Consider the following 16,906-nt stretch of genomic DNA (forward strand, 5'->3'; position numbering starts at 1 on the left):
TAAGTATGTATGTAAAAAAAAAAACCTTATAAAAATGTGGGCTGGAAAGGTACAAAACCTTCAGAACAGGAACAGCACTTGGCTGCCATAAACAGCATAAGGCTAGACCCAAATTCCAAACCAACTACATACTTCCCTCTCTTCCTACCTAAAATATGAGTTGGCCTTAATTGAACCAACTTGCTTTTCACACCAACACATGTAATTTAGAAAAAAAAAGAAAACTTTCAGGACACACATCCTGACCAATCTCAATCTATGGCATACCCACTTACACATCTTTGCAGTCAGACCCAGATTCCTCAGTATTGCAACTGTTTTTTCAAAGCATGCAGCTGCCCACAAATCATTTCAGTTCCTCCAGCTGTTTTCATCCACAACCTTAGCTCTAACGTCTGTAAGAAGATCCTTCACTTTGTTGTCTTGAACATGTTATCACAAACTAAAAAAATTTCTGGGCTGAAGTTATAGCTGCAAGCATGATTCAGAGACTTGGATATGTGCCTCAGAGGTAATTATATGCTATAACTGAAAGTTAGTTTTGGAGTTAAGTGGAATATCTGTGCTGATTAAAATAGAGAAATAGCCAAGATGCATCGTCAATATGAGATGGGGCAGGGATAACGTGAAGGAAGCCACCACAATACAGCAGGCAGGGGAAGGTCTGAGACCGGTGTGGAAGAGATGGGGGACACCCAGGACCCCACTCCAACTCCAGCCATCTCGCCCTTCTCACTCACACAAGACCCTTCTGCGACATCTTTCAGCCTTCCCACACCTGCTCTCTTGCCCATCTCCTAATCTTCTTCAGCAAGACTCAAACTTAACAGGCTGGAAAAGCTTGCCAGCTTGGGACTTGTCTTTGTCAACTGACACACACTGTAACATCAAAACAAAATATCTACATATTCTTTAAGGTTTTTTTTTCTGGTAGACAAAACAGCAAACAAAATATCCTGGCCAGCAGCCCCAGGGCAGCAGTGCTACCCATTTAGGCAGCGACAACTTCCCGCACAACAAAAAAGTAGCAAATAGGAGATTCTACACCAAGTTTTATAAAACAGGCTAGAGGTACAAATAACCTCTGTTGAAACAACACACAAATGCAAACTTTCCCCAAGAAAATTATACTGAAATGGCTACGTTTCATTCCAGCACTGGTTAAAAAACAAGGAGCAAAACTAAAAGAGAATACACTTAAAACCAGAGAAATGGGAGACTTCGGCACAGCGTGAGCCACTGAAGATTCCCAGATAACCTGCAAAAATGCAGAGGGAAACGTTTCATGACATTAATGCCTTCAATACTGGGAATTGCTACAAGGCTCTTCAGGCTAAGGAAAGCCAAAGTACAATTCACACAAGCCCTTAATAATCCCGACAAAACCATTACACATGCTAAGGATATGTTACGGCTGGCACGAGAACAGAGAAGGCAGCAATTCCACCAATAGGTTCACTAAATAAATGTCACTTAACCTCTACCATAGTTACTAGTGTGTGTGCTGAAAGTCTAAAGGCTACTCAAAAAAGCCTAAAAAGTCTAAAAGACTACTCAAGCTGTTAAAATAACTTTAGAAGCACACAGGCTGGTGTCACAATATAATAGATACCAGCTTGCTGAAAACACCAGCTCCCAATAAATAAAAGTAGAAAACTTAGCATTCAAAACAAGATAAGTGCGGCTTGTTAAGTGGTTTTGAAAACACATACCAGTTACAGCCAGAATATGTAGGAGTATTGCTTCTCTAAATCTTCCGCAAGGAACACAGAAAGCCAGATGGGAGCATCTGTATATAATTACTTTCAAAACCATTGTCAAATTCAAATTTCAATTTCAAATGCAAATCAAATGGACTTACTAGCTTGGCTCCTTCAGGAACTAAGCTCAGATGGTGTGTGATGCTGTATGGGTATCCTCTAACAAATTTAGCTGAACCTGTACGAGAGGCTCAGGAGCTGCGATTTCTGCCCCAATGGTAAAAGACTACATTCCTACAGGTTTCATGGGAACAGGCAGTTATATAAAGGAAGGAAACCACACATTCCAACCTGCTGCAGCACAGCCCCAGAAAATTCACAGGAGTGAGGGACATTATGAGTAGTCTAGCTACTGAAATAGTTTCACTTACATCTTTAACCTTATGAAACAGCAGAAAACATAAAACATGAATGCATAAGAAACCAGGTTTCAGCACTGATAACAACTGTGTACTGAAAGAGTTCATACATTAAAATGCTTTATAACCTTATTTTTCACTTTAAAAAAAGGCACACACATACATGCTTGCATCTTCCTGCTCATACCCTGTTATTCTGGTGACAAAAAATAACCACTTTCTTTAAAAGGAAGCTAGATGATTTTGAGGTGAGGAGTAGCAGAGGGGAAACCACATTAATTTCATTAGTTTATGCATACTGGGAGGAATTCCTTCTCAAATTTGGCACTTAGCACTCAGAGTTGCCCTTTAGAGCTTGGCAAGAAATTCTCTCCAGCCCACAAGTTTCCTAATTTCATCTTAGGACACACTGCTTCATTGGGATGCACTACCTCCAGAAAGACAGTCAACTCTAAATCTGTCAGTTTTACCTCAATTCACTTTGCTCCCCGTCAGGTCAGATTTAACATAAATCACAGTAAATATATAATTAAAACTAAACTTAAGGTCAGTTCCAAGTCTGGAAAAAACAAATCTGTATGAAAGCAAAAGCAACCCTAAATACAGTTTAAGAACTGGAGTTCAGGGGTTGCAACAGTGGCTAGCTTTCTGAACATACCTTCTGCCCTGAATTAAAACCCCAGGCTCAAAGCCCAGTTATTTCACCCTTCCCAGGGCTCCTGCTACGGGTAACCCCCATCCAGGTCCTCACTCCTCCTTTCCCTTTTCCCTTCAGGTCTGACTCAGCTTCCAGCTTCTTATTCTGTGCAAACATTGCTCACTTATCATCATGTTCCTTACACCTTTTTATGGCAGGAAGGTTTCAGTAAAAATGTAATTGCACCTTTCTAGTGGCAGGTTTATTCCATAAAGACTTTTCCCTGCCATTCTGTTCCCACCTGCTGTGGCTCTTCAGTCAACCTGGACTTCTAATCCTCCACCCAAGCCCCAACAGAGACACTAAACCATCAAACTATTATACAAGATAGCAGTTACACTCAAGATCTGTTGATCCTGTGAGCTCTAGGCAGTCCCAAACTTTCCAGAGAAACCAAACACAACATTTTTAGATACATTATTCACATAGGTAAAAGAACTGCTACTACAGCTCCATCCCAAAGGTTCTCTCACCTGTCCAGCGTCAATTTTGAGCCTTGCTTTCAGGAACCTGTGCTTAAAGGTAGCAATTAATAGGTAGCTATTAGCCCTCCAACAGATACGACAGGTTAAAAATTGACAGCAAAACCGTAGTCGACATACATCACCCGGCAGACTCACCTCTCTGACAGCGATCGTGGGTCCAGCAGCGTTCAATGAAAATGCCATTTATCACAGTAGGCGGACAGTTGCTCTTCCCTTTCACAGTTCCCGGACACACATCTCCACACTCTTCTTTGTCATCCTTGTTGGCCACAATGTAATTATCTTCCACAGAATCCAAAATCCTTGACCAGTCGATCGTGGACAAGTAACATAATTCGTTGTTCTTCTCAATCCGCACAGCGCCTCGAGTGATGTTCATCAGGTTATAGAGGCCAATCTCTTTCAAGTGAACCATCTCAAAAATGACGAGCGCATAGTTAAAAAACAGATGAGTTCCCCGAATCACAGTGAGGTTGGGGAAAAGTCCCTTTAAACTCTCCAGGCCATACACACGAAAAAGCAGCAAGTAGTCTGTAATCATTGTCAGTTTAGGAAAGCTGAGCTCACGGAAATCTTCAGGCTTGGTTTTAAACATCAGCAATATTTGCAAGTGGCCCTCGATCACAGTGCAGTTCTCAAGCATGTTCAACCGGGTCAGATTGTTGCGAATGTCCATGCTTCTGCAAACTGGAAGGCAAAGAACAACCTAATTTATTCAAGAAAAGGTAATTGTTTTCATTTTCTAAATACACAGTTTTGTCCAACCGTACGGTAATATATAGCTGCACTCAGAGCATGTGGCTAGGGCCTTCTCAGTAAAGCATGCTCCCAGTGTTAAGAAATATACTGTGGGGAATGTGCCCTGGTATATTATTACAAAATAAAACTATTGCATCATTTTTTTTCTGCCATCTTGATCTTCCCTGTATTACCTCTGTCACGACTGCAGCTGTAACACCAGTCCTGAGACGTCATTTGGCATTTACAAAAGTAAGAGACCTCTATGCAACTGAATCTGTTTTCTTTAGATAGTTGCCAGCGACACACCTACCTCATCTCAGATTGTGCAATTAATGCCAGTGGATTAGAGGGAGTAATTTAGAATGGTTACAGGGTGGGAAAGATAGGAAGAGAATGATGGCTAGGAAATGGTAACGCTTCAGAAGAGAGCAGAAAAACCTGGAAATACACACATGCAAGAGTACAGCCTACACTCTTGCCCAGACTTTGCTGACAGGAGTTATTTACTACACCAGTAATTTTTGCCCTAAGCATTCTTTTCAGATTAGGTGTTTGGACTTTTTTGTTATTATTTTCTCAAGGTTGCAAATCTCCCTGCCTTGACTATCTGGACAGTTTATTTAGCAGAACCAGTAACCCAAAGAATTGGCAAAAGGAAAAGTCACATAAATTAGAAGGTAAACAGAATAACACGAATCCAGGCACCCACAAAAGGAAAAGACCGGAAGGAAAAAGTTTGACTAGGGAAATACTGGGGTTTTTTTAAGTCTAAGCACAGGTAAGAAATCAAGAAGGAAATTCTGAACCCTATGCCTGTAAAGCACAATGGAAGTCCCAGCCATAACCCTTTTAAAAATCAAACTTCATAGAAATACACAGACAAACCTTTTTTTTTTTTTTTAAGACTGCACCCACTTCCCCTCTTTTGTCTAAGGCTGAGATAGCCACCCCCCCCCACCCCCCCCGGATTAAAAGCACAGGAACTTTACTCTTTTTGTCACTGCATGTAAAGCTCACTGACTAAAATTACCGCATCGCAGCTGCAAGAAATCACCCAGCAGTGATCAGGCCTCAAAAAACTGATGTAGAGACAGATGTTTAATAGTTACAATTGTCTGACTCCTCATGGTTTTACACAGACCACTGCTGTGTGGGTTAAAAATAAATTCTATGCAAATGTCTTAATGATTATTCAAAAAATTGTTCCAGTGCAGTAAAAAAACCCCAAATCTGGCAACACTAATATAGGATTTGAAACAATGTTATTGCCCAATGGGATTTTTTGGCACTATATCCAAGCCATTTCATAAATTGCTTTCTGGAAGAAAAAAGCTAATGTGCACAGTGCCTCAAAGATCAAGGATGTACTTTTTCAAAGTGGGAAAGGAAATCTGATGTGCAGCTAGCAGCAACCTCTTTGCCCCATGAAAAACTGCAGCCAAACTGGAAGCAAGCCAGAAAGCTGTCTCGCTGCACATCCCAACCATGGGCTAAAAGCACTGGGAGAGCCACAGATCTAGTTGAAGTATTCTAAATTACTTATTTAAAAAAATTAAGAGGTATTTCCAAGGAAGCAAGTGTATGACAGGGTAGGCCAGTGGTTTCTTCATGAAAGGAGAAACAACAGAAGGACAAATAAAAGTCGGACGCTGACATTCAATGCACAAGTCACCAGTGCAGCTAAAACTATCCAGTAAATTCAAAATCCAGCATCTTGGTTCTTATATACTGGTTGCTGAGCACACAGGCAAAATACAGCATGCCGAAGTGGTACCTACAACCAGCTGCTGTATCACAGTATGAAGTACTACCTTGAGTAACGTGAATGTATACAGCTGACCTCAAGGAAAAGGAAAGGTCAAAAAATACAACTCAGCTCTACAGACTAAGAGTAAAAGCTCTAGGCTTTTATTGTGGCTCAAGGCCACAACATATATATACATATATATACACACTAAGCATAATTACATCAGTCTTACATCATTTTGACCAGAATTAAGTCACTAGAAACAAGCCACAAGCTGGCCCCCAGACAAGCCCTTAATCCACATGGCTATCCCTGTTCAGCTCCATAGAAAGAGAAGAGAGCAAAAACTTGAGCACGGATGAAAAGAACTGCAGTTTGGTAGTCAGGAAGTCCCGCAAGTGCTGTGGCTGCACTTCAGGCTACAAAAAACTTCCTATCACCTGGTAACGCAGCCAGGGAATGGGGTCTGAAGGAGCTATCCCGGGTGGTCAGCTGCTGCATCAGCCCCATGCCACGCACCAGAGGGTAGGGTGCCATGCACCAAGGAAGATCATGGTCCTGCTTGGCTGAGGAAAGGTACGCATCCAGCAAGGCTTCACAGAGAGTGTTCTCTGCTTCTACCTAGCACCAGGCTGATCATCTGCGCTCCCAGAGGTCGCAGCGCTCACCACTTTCCTACAGACTCAAAAGAAGTCAAATTACACTGCTTGTGAATCTGACCCGTACCGCTACAGGCTTCTGGAGATCACTACTAAGTGCTGCTCCTGGCCCAAAACAGCCAGCAAGCCCCTCAAAGATCTTCCTATCTCCTCAAAAAATGCAGTGACTGAAACACCCACGCAAGGTACAAACCTCCCTCGCCTTCAGCTCTCCCCACCCTGAAACACATCCCTCACCGGAGATCCGTGACCAAAGGCTAAGATAGCCAAACATTTTGACCAGGTGACTTGAAGAAGAAAGGTAGCTGAAGCTGAATCTAAAAAGAGATAGGCAAAGCTTGGGAGTAAGCAGAAAAGCATTTTGAGGAGTTAAATAATCATCTAAATCCAGCAGAGCTGGAAGTGCACATCCACAATCCACCAGTTGTTTGCACTTTAGAACTATTCCTGTATTTTTCACCTGTTCCAAACTCTGATACAGAATGCATTATTTGTAATTAGTGCTGCCGGCACAGACCAGACAGGAGATTCCACACATCCTGGCAAACCAGGATGTGACCTGAGTTACTCAAACTCTGCTTCTTTCAAAGCTGAGCAACAGCAACGTAATAAACCTGTCACGCTGTCTGCTGTGCTTAAGGGGTTCCAACACCGGGGGCTTCTGCACAAGTCCTTTTAACGAAGGCAGTATCAAACAGTGACATTAGCCTGGTATAGAAACGTAGGAGGAATTTAAAACAAATTAGAGGTTTGGTTCTGAAATAAACAGTTGAATAAAAAGCTAATACAATGGTAACTCTACAAAGACTAAAAGGGTTTATACAGATTTTTCCCACATTTAGAAAAAAAATCACACCTAAGAACTGTTCTTCATGTTCTACTTAAGTTTAGTTTTTCAGTGATAAATACTGCCCCAGTATCTGAGCTCCTTTTTTTTTTTTTTACCACCACAATGATCAGTGAGAATAATGAGTTAAGAATACCTGAAACAAAATATGTTTTTTTGTATGAGGGTTCTCAATCTTTTCACGCTTTTGAATTCTGTTCAGCAGTTTGTACCTTCTGCTCACGCAGTAGCTGCTTAAGTCACCCCATAAATTTATTGTTACCAAGACAACAAGAAGCAGTTTTAAGCAAAATAGTAAGTGTTTTTCCATAGCTTCCCTTGATAGTATTTCTTCTGCAGGGACAGGGGAATTAATCAACAATTCAGTATGAAAGCTAGGCAGGTTTGATCCCAGAAGGAGAACAAAGTTGAGCAGTCAATTATGCTACAGACAACCTGGTTTCAAAAAACACATAAATCAGCTTTCAGGGAAATAAAAATCTCAAATTGATTCTCCAGTAGTAGGCCCAAAGCTATTCCTGTTCAAACTGCTGGCAAAATCTCTACTAAACATAAATTCCTAAATTTCAGCAGAAACAGGCTCCATGTCCAGCAGCACAGCACTACACTGCCAGAGAGGAAACACTCCTCCATCCCTAGTTACCAAGCTATTCAAAGCAGCTTAAAAAAAACCCAATAAAAATATAATTATAGATATGTTTCATCAGACCCCCAAGAAAATGTTGTAAAGCATGCATTTTAAAAACAAACAAACAGAAAAATCCCAAGATGCCAAAGCCTCTTGAACAAACTAGTTTGGTAACCTTAAAGTACTGAATGAAGAAACTGGATCTGATGTCAGAGGTTAGTGTTCAAGATAAAAGTCCAACCAGGGGAATAGCTGGAACTTAAGGCTTGTTTATAGTAAACCATGTGGATACCAAACCTTCATGATTCACTGCTTCAGAGCTCTGGCCCTTTATCAATCAAGACCAGAACAATGTAGCACTGCACAGAAAGATCACAAACCATTTCAGGTAACTATTAGTTAATTCTGCATTTTTATAGCCTTTGCTGCCTACTTGAAGAAACTAATTCTTTAAGAAAAATGACACTCACTTTGGTCAAGTCAAAAGCCTTGCAATTCTATGTAAGGCTGACTTCTAGAAGCAGTATTAGGAAACTGGGAAAAGGATTTGGGATAACTGCTGGGAGAGGAAAACACCCTGTTAAGCGACCGGTTAGTAGAAAGGACTGTAAGACAGCTTCTAGCCTACTGTAGCAATAGTTTCACAGATATAAAATAATTTAATTGTGAAATATTAATTTTTAAACTTCAGTTTTCCACCTCAGCCATTGAGATCTGAGCAATGAAGCAAACTGAGATATGGACTCAGAAAGAAGCCCATGTATACACCTCCGGCCCCCTCCGACAACATCTCTGCCTGTTCTCTTCCGTTACAGAAGACAGCGCTGCCGAACCAGGGCAAACCTCTCACGGAGGTCGCTTTCCTTAATGCCAAAAGCATGGATAGCCTCACAGTCTGGCCTAGAAAGCCTGGTTTGCTATATCATTATGATCTCTGCATTCAATTTAAAACATAAACAGAAAACACAACTCATGCTGCTGTGCTTCCCATGCAAAGAATAAAAGGCAGCGAAGCGACTGCATCCCAGGACTGCAGGAGATCGCGCAGGGTAACAGGCAGAGATCAATGCCGACAGACCTTCAGATCCCTCGTTACTTGAAAGGGAGAGAGAACAGGTTTTACACGTTGCCAATATCAACGTAATTTATAGTCCACAAGACAGTCACCCCACAACTGACCTCCAGAAAGCTTACGGGTTCTACAGACTATTCAGAGACAGTTAGTGTACAACCACTCTTTAAAATAGCAAGAGGGCATGCTGGGACAGCTGACAGACACAGTTGTTGCCTGGTTTTGAGACAGCCCTGGCCTGCTGCACCTACTCTTTCTACTTGATACTCTTGGGAGCAAAATTTCACTCTAGACCGAGTCTCTCAACGTCAAAAATTAACACAGGCTTGAGGTGGAACAAGGGACCAGCTTCTTAATGAGTTTCTGAGCACATATGAGAGGTTGCACTATTTTAAATACTTTTAAATAAAAACCTGCTATGAGCTAGAAATAATAAAGAAACAAATTATTTTCAAAGGCTATTACTACAGAAAGACAAAGTGAAATCTGTCCCACCTGCTGATGTAGGTAAAGAGATCTGAGCTACATTTCTAGCTCCCACCATCAGCAGCAGGCAAAGGAGTAGACGTGTGGAGCCCAAATTTAGGTGAAGAGTTTAGAAGGGGAGGAAGCATCCTCTAAATTCCAGTGACTATTGACTATAATTTTCTACTAATCACAAAAGGAGCCCAAAGCTAGCTGCTGAGTTGGTAGCTGCCTAAAACTAGATGAGGTAAATCCCACCCTAAATACCACAGCTAATGAATTGACGTGCATGAGTCATGTGTGAGATTTATTTCAAGCAGTTGCAGTATGTTTACACAGTGATAAAAAAAACACAACACACAAACTGGGTTTTCTTCATAAAACAAGATATATGTATCATCAGTTTATGTGCAGGTCAGGTCTCCTTTCCTTAACCCTTGCTTCTACTCCTCTCAGTAACTTCTGAACTCACCAACTAACTTCATTCACATGTAAAAGAGGAAGAGAGTTCTCGCACATCATGATCCTGAAAGACTTAGGAAAACGGGATGGATTAAGGAGGAAAAACTCAGCATCTCCATCCAAAGGATGCTTTAAGTGTGAACTCAAACCATCCCCCAGTTCGCCTGCTGAACCACCCATAGACATACTACATGATGCTTTCTTACTTGACATTGCCTAAAAGTAGTAAGGGGAAGAGAAAGACATAGGGTACAAGAAAAACTGTGCAAGGTTGGGCTCAGAGGTGGGGGGGTCTATTGTCGCTGGAGAGCAGTGTGATCACGGGGCACGTCTGCAGAGAACGCAGGACACAAATCTCCAAGAAAGCAGACTTCATTAGTTCCGTTGCTCAGGGAACAACTTGTTTGCTTATACTATTGTATGTGCATCTACCCTTCCAGCCATGCTGATGCAGGCCTTCACATTTAGCGTGTTGTTTTCCCCCCACACTGTAGCGCTGTGTGATCTAATCATTCTCAGAAAATGGAGTCAAACATCATAGCAGCTGAAAACCTTTTTAATTAGGGGCCTTATAATCTAAATTGTCTGCAAAATAGAAAGTATTTGCGCTACATGAATGACATAAGAACATTCCACCCCAGATTTTACTTGGTCTTGTGCATCATTCCTGTCTCTCCATCCATGAATTGGAGAGCAGATTTTTGTAGTAATACAACAAAGATTAGGGAGTTAAGATCACAAATACACTTGCAGCCCAAAAAGCAAGTATGATACAAATAAATAAATGAGAAGATTCACGGTAGTAGTAGTAGTAATAATAATAATAATGTTTTAAAATTAGGAACTGCTGGACTAAAGTTGTATATGTATTTATTACTAGTGTTTTATGTCAACTACCTTTTCCATTTCTCTGTTGTAACAGGCAGGTTTGTACACGCTTGCCAGCTGGAACCTACCCTCCCAAGTTAAAACCATACCACTGGTCTCTTTTAAGGCTTCCAGCATAAGAACATGACTGAGGAAGAAACTAGGCTATTTTTGCAATATAGAACTTGTCTGATTGCTGGGAAAAGGAGGCTGTCTTAAGGATACATCCTGCTTTATTCCCCGAGTATCACACACATCTCAAAACCGCCCCTCATCACACTGTCCGCGCTTGCACTGATTCTCTTGCTATCAGCTCTTCCAATGGGAAAGCTAAAAGGTAGGCTGTGGGGTCGTCTGCAGGAGAGAGAATTTATTTATCTAGTCAGCTCTCTTTAAACAAACACGTGCCTTTCATTAAAGAACATCTGTAAAAATCACCCAGAATTAAGACCTCTAACTAGAAGACTTTCCTATGCAAGTTTATTTAACGTGACCCATCAAAAGAGCTCATAAGGCTGAAACTTGCCGCGGATTTAGCAAGTTTGTGACCTCCCGTACATCAAACTCCGTGGATTTAGCGCACTTGCGGCCTGCGGTGCATCATTACACCCCTACCCGGCGCCCCCGGGGACCCCGCTGCCCACCTCGGGGCTCCAGCCCCCCCCCCCCCTCCCCCGCGGGTCCGAGGCAGCTGGAGGCCGGGCGGGGAAGGAAGGACACCCCCCAGCCCCACCACACCGACACCTCCCGACAGCGGAGTGGGATCGGGGGCCGCGCCCCTCCTCACACCTGAGCCCCTCCGGTGCCGGGTGAGGCCCCAGCCTGGCACACCACCCCCCCCACCCCGCGGCCCCGCTGGCCTCAAGCCCCGACGAGCGAGAAACCGGGGACGAGCGACAGCCCTCCCGCCCGGCGCCCGCCGCCCCACCGCCACCGTGGGGCTCAGCCGCGGGGTGAAGGTCACCCGCGCCGCCCCCCGCGGGAGGGCTGTGGGCCCCGCAGGCCCCGCCACAGCCGCCGGCCCCGCTCCGCGGCCGACGCCGACGCCTCGCCCCGAACAGGTACAAAGGGTAAGCGGGGCCGCACCGCCCCGCGCCGCCCGCCTCACCCCCTCCGGCGGCGGCCGCGGCCCCGCCGCCCGCCCGGGCCCCATCGGCCGCCCAGGCCGCGCCCCCGGCCCGCACTCACTCTCCCCGCGGCTCCGGCCGCACCAGGCCGCCAGCACCACGGCCACGGCCAGTGCCGCCGCCGCCGCTCTCGGTCCCATGCCCGCGTCGCTGCAGCCGCCGCGGCTCGGCGAGTCCCGGCGGGGGCGAATCAGAGGCCGCGGGGCGGGAGCGGGGGCCGGGCCCGGCTTCGCATTGTCGGTGAGACACCCGGCGGGCGGCCGCGGCCCCCTTTATAGCGCCCGGCTCCTCCCTGCTCCTCGGCGGCAGCCCCGGCGGCGGCGGCCCCTTCCAGCGCAGGCCGGGCTGGCGGCGGCCTCCCTGGCCAGTAAACAAGGGGCTGCCCCCGTCAGCTGGGAGCGGAGCGGAGCGGGGCGGCGGCAAGAGGCGGCGCGGAGCCGGGCAGGGGACGGGACGGGACGGGACGGGGGAGGAGCAGCGGCATCCACCTGCCGGGGACGGCCCCGGGGGCTCAGCCCGCCGAGGGGGGCAGCGCTGTCGGCCTCCGCGGGGCTGGCCCAGCCTCGCCTGGAGCGAGGCACACCGAGGAGCCCGGGCGCGGGCGGCGGGCCTGAACGCGGCGGGAGAGCGGCCTTGTCCCCGCGGGCCTGCCCCTCCTCCCCTACACCGCCTGGGCCTCAGAGCATCGGAAAGGGGGCGCGGGGGGGGGGGGGGCACCTCCTGCGCACCGCCGCCATGGCCCAGATCAGAGCCACTTCTAGTTTCTGGTTGTCTTTTTCCCGGTGGGATTCAGCGTTCGCTGCCTTTGCCTCCTTTTTTAATCACCTCTGTGCTGTAGCGGTGCTAAGCCATGATAGCAGTTACCTGGCGCTCGCTTCCACCCATTTCTGCAAGATACTGAGTTACAAACTGCTGCATTAAAGCTTTTTTAGTCCAAAAATACTTGGTAAATAAGCATTCTTTCAATGCTCTCCTCCACCATCTTCACCTTACAAGAGATTCTGTATTAGGTGTCTTGCTTGGTAGGCCAGCAGGCAGGCCAGTGGTGGCCAGCAGGGCACTTGGCATGGGCTCCTTTTTCTAGGCACCAAATTGCATGAAGAGAGGTTGCACTATTTAAAATACTTTGTGTTACTTCTCCGTTTAAAGAATAGCTGCAGTTGTCACAGGGATATTACACAGTCGTGAACGGGAGGAGGACTGGTCTATGAAATCACATCTATTTTGGTATGGTTCCCTCTGACGTTCTTTGAGGTTTCCCAGTGGGACAGGGAGAAGCCGATGGCCCGATTCGACTGAATCACCGGAGTTTGAGCAGTATTAGCTGTGATGGTACCCATGTAACAATAACTACATCTTTGCATTTGCAAACTATTTAAGATGAAAGGCCCTGCTTAAGTGGCGGCGATTTCTCTGTCACCATTACAGCAGGAAAAGATGTGTGTCTGCACAGCATGTTCACTATCGGTTCAGCCTTTGGTGCATCAGAACTGCCATTGTGGGAACACATCCCCCACATTTTTGCTCGTGCTGCCATTTTCTCAAGAACAGACGACTGCTTAGGACGCACAAGTACAGCAGAGACTCAGCACCTAACTCATTTCACAACACTTCAGGAAGTCAGGGCAGTTAAGGAATGGAAATAAACAACAAAACTATGTGTTCTCTGCTTGCAAATTAACCTGCTTTATGACTATAGACTTTGCACAAAACACACAGAGCCAAACAGCATCTAGACAGCTTGGGCCATGTGGAATTTGTAATGGGACTGTAATAGCAACCTACTTTTGCTTACACACTTATGTTCTTACTGCCTTTCATATAATAATGATATCACCTTACAGATTGGCACCAGAGGATTAAAGGCTACAGATTTATTATCTTTCCATCAAATACTATTTTTAGTTTCTAATTACTGATTAAGAATATCAGGGTGCAATCTTTCCAGCATCTTTCCCATAAGTTCACTGCTACATATTCATCGTGCTACAGTACACTAGTTTTGCAATCAGATAAACCAACAGCAGCAATGTGGGTGCTGAGAAACTAAGCCAGCACCTGCTTACTCTTTTTTTTCTCCTCTTCTCTCTCCTAATAGCTGCACTGCAGATTCTTCTCTAATGTCTGATTCAAGAAACCACTAAGTCACTGGTTTGATATATTAAATAGGACTCCTTTCTTCAACAACATTCTTTCTCCCCTCCACAGATGTTTCATGGTTTAGTTAAAATAACGTGTAACTAAGCAGTGGTAAGTATCTGCTATGAACTGTAACACTTGCAAACTACTGGGGTTCAGTTCTGAATCCTCTGAAGAAAATAAATAGAGACTTGAAACAGAGGGTATCTACCTATCTGACGCCACAAAGACTTTTTTTCTGTTTTGATCCATTCCTTAAATAAATCCCTGAAGTATCAACTGCCAGGGAAGGAAAGGAAAATGGGTACGGAACTCTGAAATAATACTCTGTTTTCTAACTTTCAATATTTTTTTAATCTTTGATGCAGAAGATTATCTATAATTACATACCTGAACAGTGTGCACTTGCTGAATAATATTCCTCACAGGACAAAATTGTACAAAGAGTATCAGCCAGGTTACTATTTCTGTCTAAAGAATCCTCAGTGCATGTGGAAGGCAGGGATCTTTTAGTCTTGAAACTATTTAGAAAATTAGTGTGACAAAATTTTTATTGTGATTTCAGAGCTGGAACCCCACTGTGGTGTTTTCATGAAAACACACTTCTGTTTTTGTCATCTATGGCATTTCAGCTGAGGTAATACCCAGTAAAAGTGCTATATACTATACAGTATGAAAGCAGTACATCGCAAGATAATGCAGTAAGTTTACGGGCCCCATCAAAAGCCCCATTCCTTTTGAAATCCCCAAAAAAGAGCCATTCCATGGATTCCTCTTTGCTCTAGTCACTTCACAGCTGCCAAGAATCACAGGATGGACTGAAAGGGTACCAAAAAGCCAGAGAAACAGCAATTTAAAGCTGTATGTCTAATGCCTCCTCATAAAAGGTGCATAAAGTCTGTCTGTAGGGTCAGTGCCCTCCAAACAATGGCATTCACCATTTAAAAAGAAAATAATAAACACAGGCCCTTATTCTTTGCTCATTCTTATAAATATACAAAAATATAAAGGTTAAAATAGCTTAGGGCTATGGACATGTTACCATGCCCAAAGATGTTTCAGATTATGCTGCTTTTACATGGCACATCTAGCATGGCTTCAAGTCCCGGAAAAGAACTTTGACATATATTGTCACCAAAAAAAAAAAAAAAAAATGTTGGGGCCCAAACCTTGCACTAGTTTTTGCATTCCGTGTGCACTGGTCTACTCTAGCCCACAAAAGTTGAGGGAAAAAACAAAGAAACCCAAACAACTTTTGGGAGCAGTGTCCCAAGCTTCCTTTTCTGTGAGACTGGAAACACAGTCATACTGCTCTGCCTTACAAATGCCTCCACACGAAACCAGCCTAAGCATACCAACATCCTAAGCAGATTCCAGCTCCTCCAGATCGATGCTGCTAGGAATTGAAGCCCTTGGAAGCCCACCCCTGGCAGCAACATCCCTAGAGGAGGAACCACCTTTGCACAAATGAGTACGGAAGATGACTTTGTAGACCAGCTCGACGTTACTCCCCACCTTCTGAAAGGGCTGAAGCTGCCAGCTTTATCATCATTTTCATTGAGCTTTCCCCTGCTCAAGTTAACAAAAGGTAAGAGACAAAGTTGCTTAGGCACCAAGAACACAGTTCTTCAAAGTCTTATCTGCAGGGCCTGCTGTCTGCAGCAGCGTGGGGACGCTGAATGCATGGGTGTTTGCATGCTACCCTTGGATTGCAGTCATCCTTGTACTGATGCAACTGCACATGAGAGAGAACACAGCTTGGCTTCCCCATCACCGAGACACCGCGCTTGCTGAAAGCTGTGCGTCTTGAGAACGAAATACATCTTTCTCTCATGAAATATGCACTGGAACCAAACACGTGGGTGGGTTACAAAAGTAAAGTTCCATGCTAATTAGTCAGCCCTGGAATATTCAAGGAACACAAAGCTTTGTGCCCAAAAGGAGCTTTTAGAGCAGTTGACTCACTAAGAAGATACATCGGTAGTAATTCTAAGTAATTTTAAGAACAACAGAGCTGAAATTCAGTGAGCCAAAGCTACGCAGCAAGCCAGAAGGCCGAGCTGAGAGTCAGAATTCTCACTTTCTGCTTCATCCACCATTCAGCACTGCCTGATCCTCACAACAGGTCGCAACTGCCTAGGTGAATAGTTACACTGTTGCTCAGATTGCTCTATTTTTATTGTCAAACATATTTGCCTGCTCACAAGTTTCTCACCATGAAGTACGCACGTTATTCAGCCTCCTGTCCTTTGAAGATGCAAAAGAATTGCTGTTGAAGCCCACAATAGCCAAGTCTCTGCAGCATTGGCAGGATGTTGCTGTAAAGGCTACAGAATTGACTTCTCAGTGACTAAACCCAAAGCTGAGAGTACAGGAGAGCCAATTTTGGAAAATGTATCTCATCCTGTTTGGAGTCACACAGAACCATTTGCCAAATTTCTTAATATAAAATACTTCACGTCATGGATTGACAAAGTTTCTTTCTTACCCTTCCTTCCGTCCGCACCAAATCCAGTAAGTGACTGCTCCTTTCTTGATGGGAGAAAGCTCAGAGGATGAAGATCCGGTCACTTTTTGTGCTAAGGACAGTTTTTTACTGTTGAAACAGGAAACACTGTCAGATCCTTCTGGGGAATTCTATTGTTACATTAGCAAATACAACCTTTGCCCAAGGTGAAAGTGGCAGAGGGCATCTCTGTCACATGTGGAAAGAAACTGGAGATGAAGGATGCAAAAGAAACCACAGCTCTCCACGGCCTACTGCAGCATTGCCTCGTCTTATCATCTTTTATCCAGTTTCTGGTTTTGTTCGGTTTTTGGATGTCACAGAGGCAGATGCACTATTGGACTT

General features: G+C 44.6%; 1 protein-coding gene across 2 annotated transcripts in view; it reads right to left on the reverse strand.

The window, feature by feature from the left end:
* The window catches only part of INSR (insulin receptor), a 62,017-nt gene extending 45,111 nt beyond the window's left edge, over positions 1 to 16,906 (reverse strand). Inside the window, exons 1-2 of one of the 2 annotated variants that reach the window (XM_056338868.1) lie at positions 16,544 to 16,906; positions 3,437 to 3,988 (exon numbers count right to left, since the gene is read on the reverse strand). In XM_056338868.1, the coding sequence (XP_056194843.1) occupies positions 3,437 to 3,977 (541 nt within the window). In that variant the 5' untranslated portion in view covers positions 3,978 to 3,988; positions 16,544 to 16,906. Of the gene's footprint in view, positions 1 to 3,436; positions 3,989 to 11,977; positions 12,353 to 16,543 lie in introns of those variants that run through there. The other variant, XM_056338867.1, reaches the window with a different exon arrangement.

This window comes from Falco biarmicus, chromosome 4 (genome assembly GCF_023638135.1).
Source record: "Falco biarmicus isolate bFalBia1 chromosome 4, bFalBia1.pri, whole genome shotgun sequence".
Lineage (NCBI taxonomy): Eukaryota > Metazoa > Chordata > Aves > Falconiformes > Falconidae > Falco > Falco biarmicus.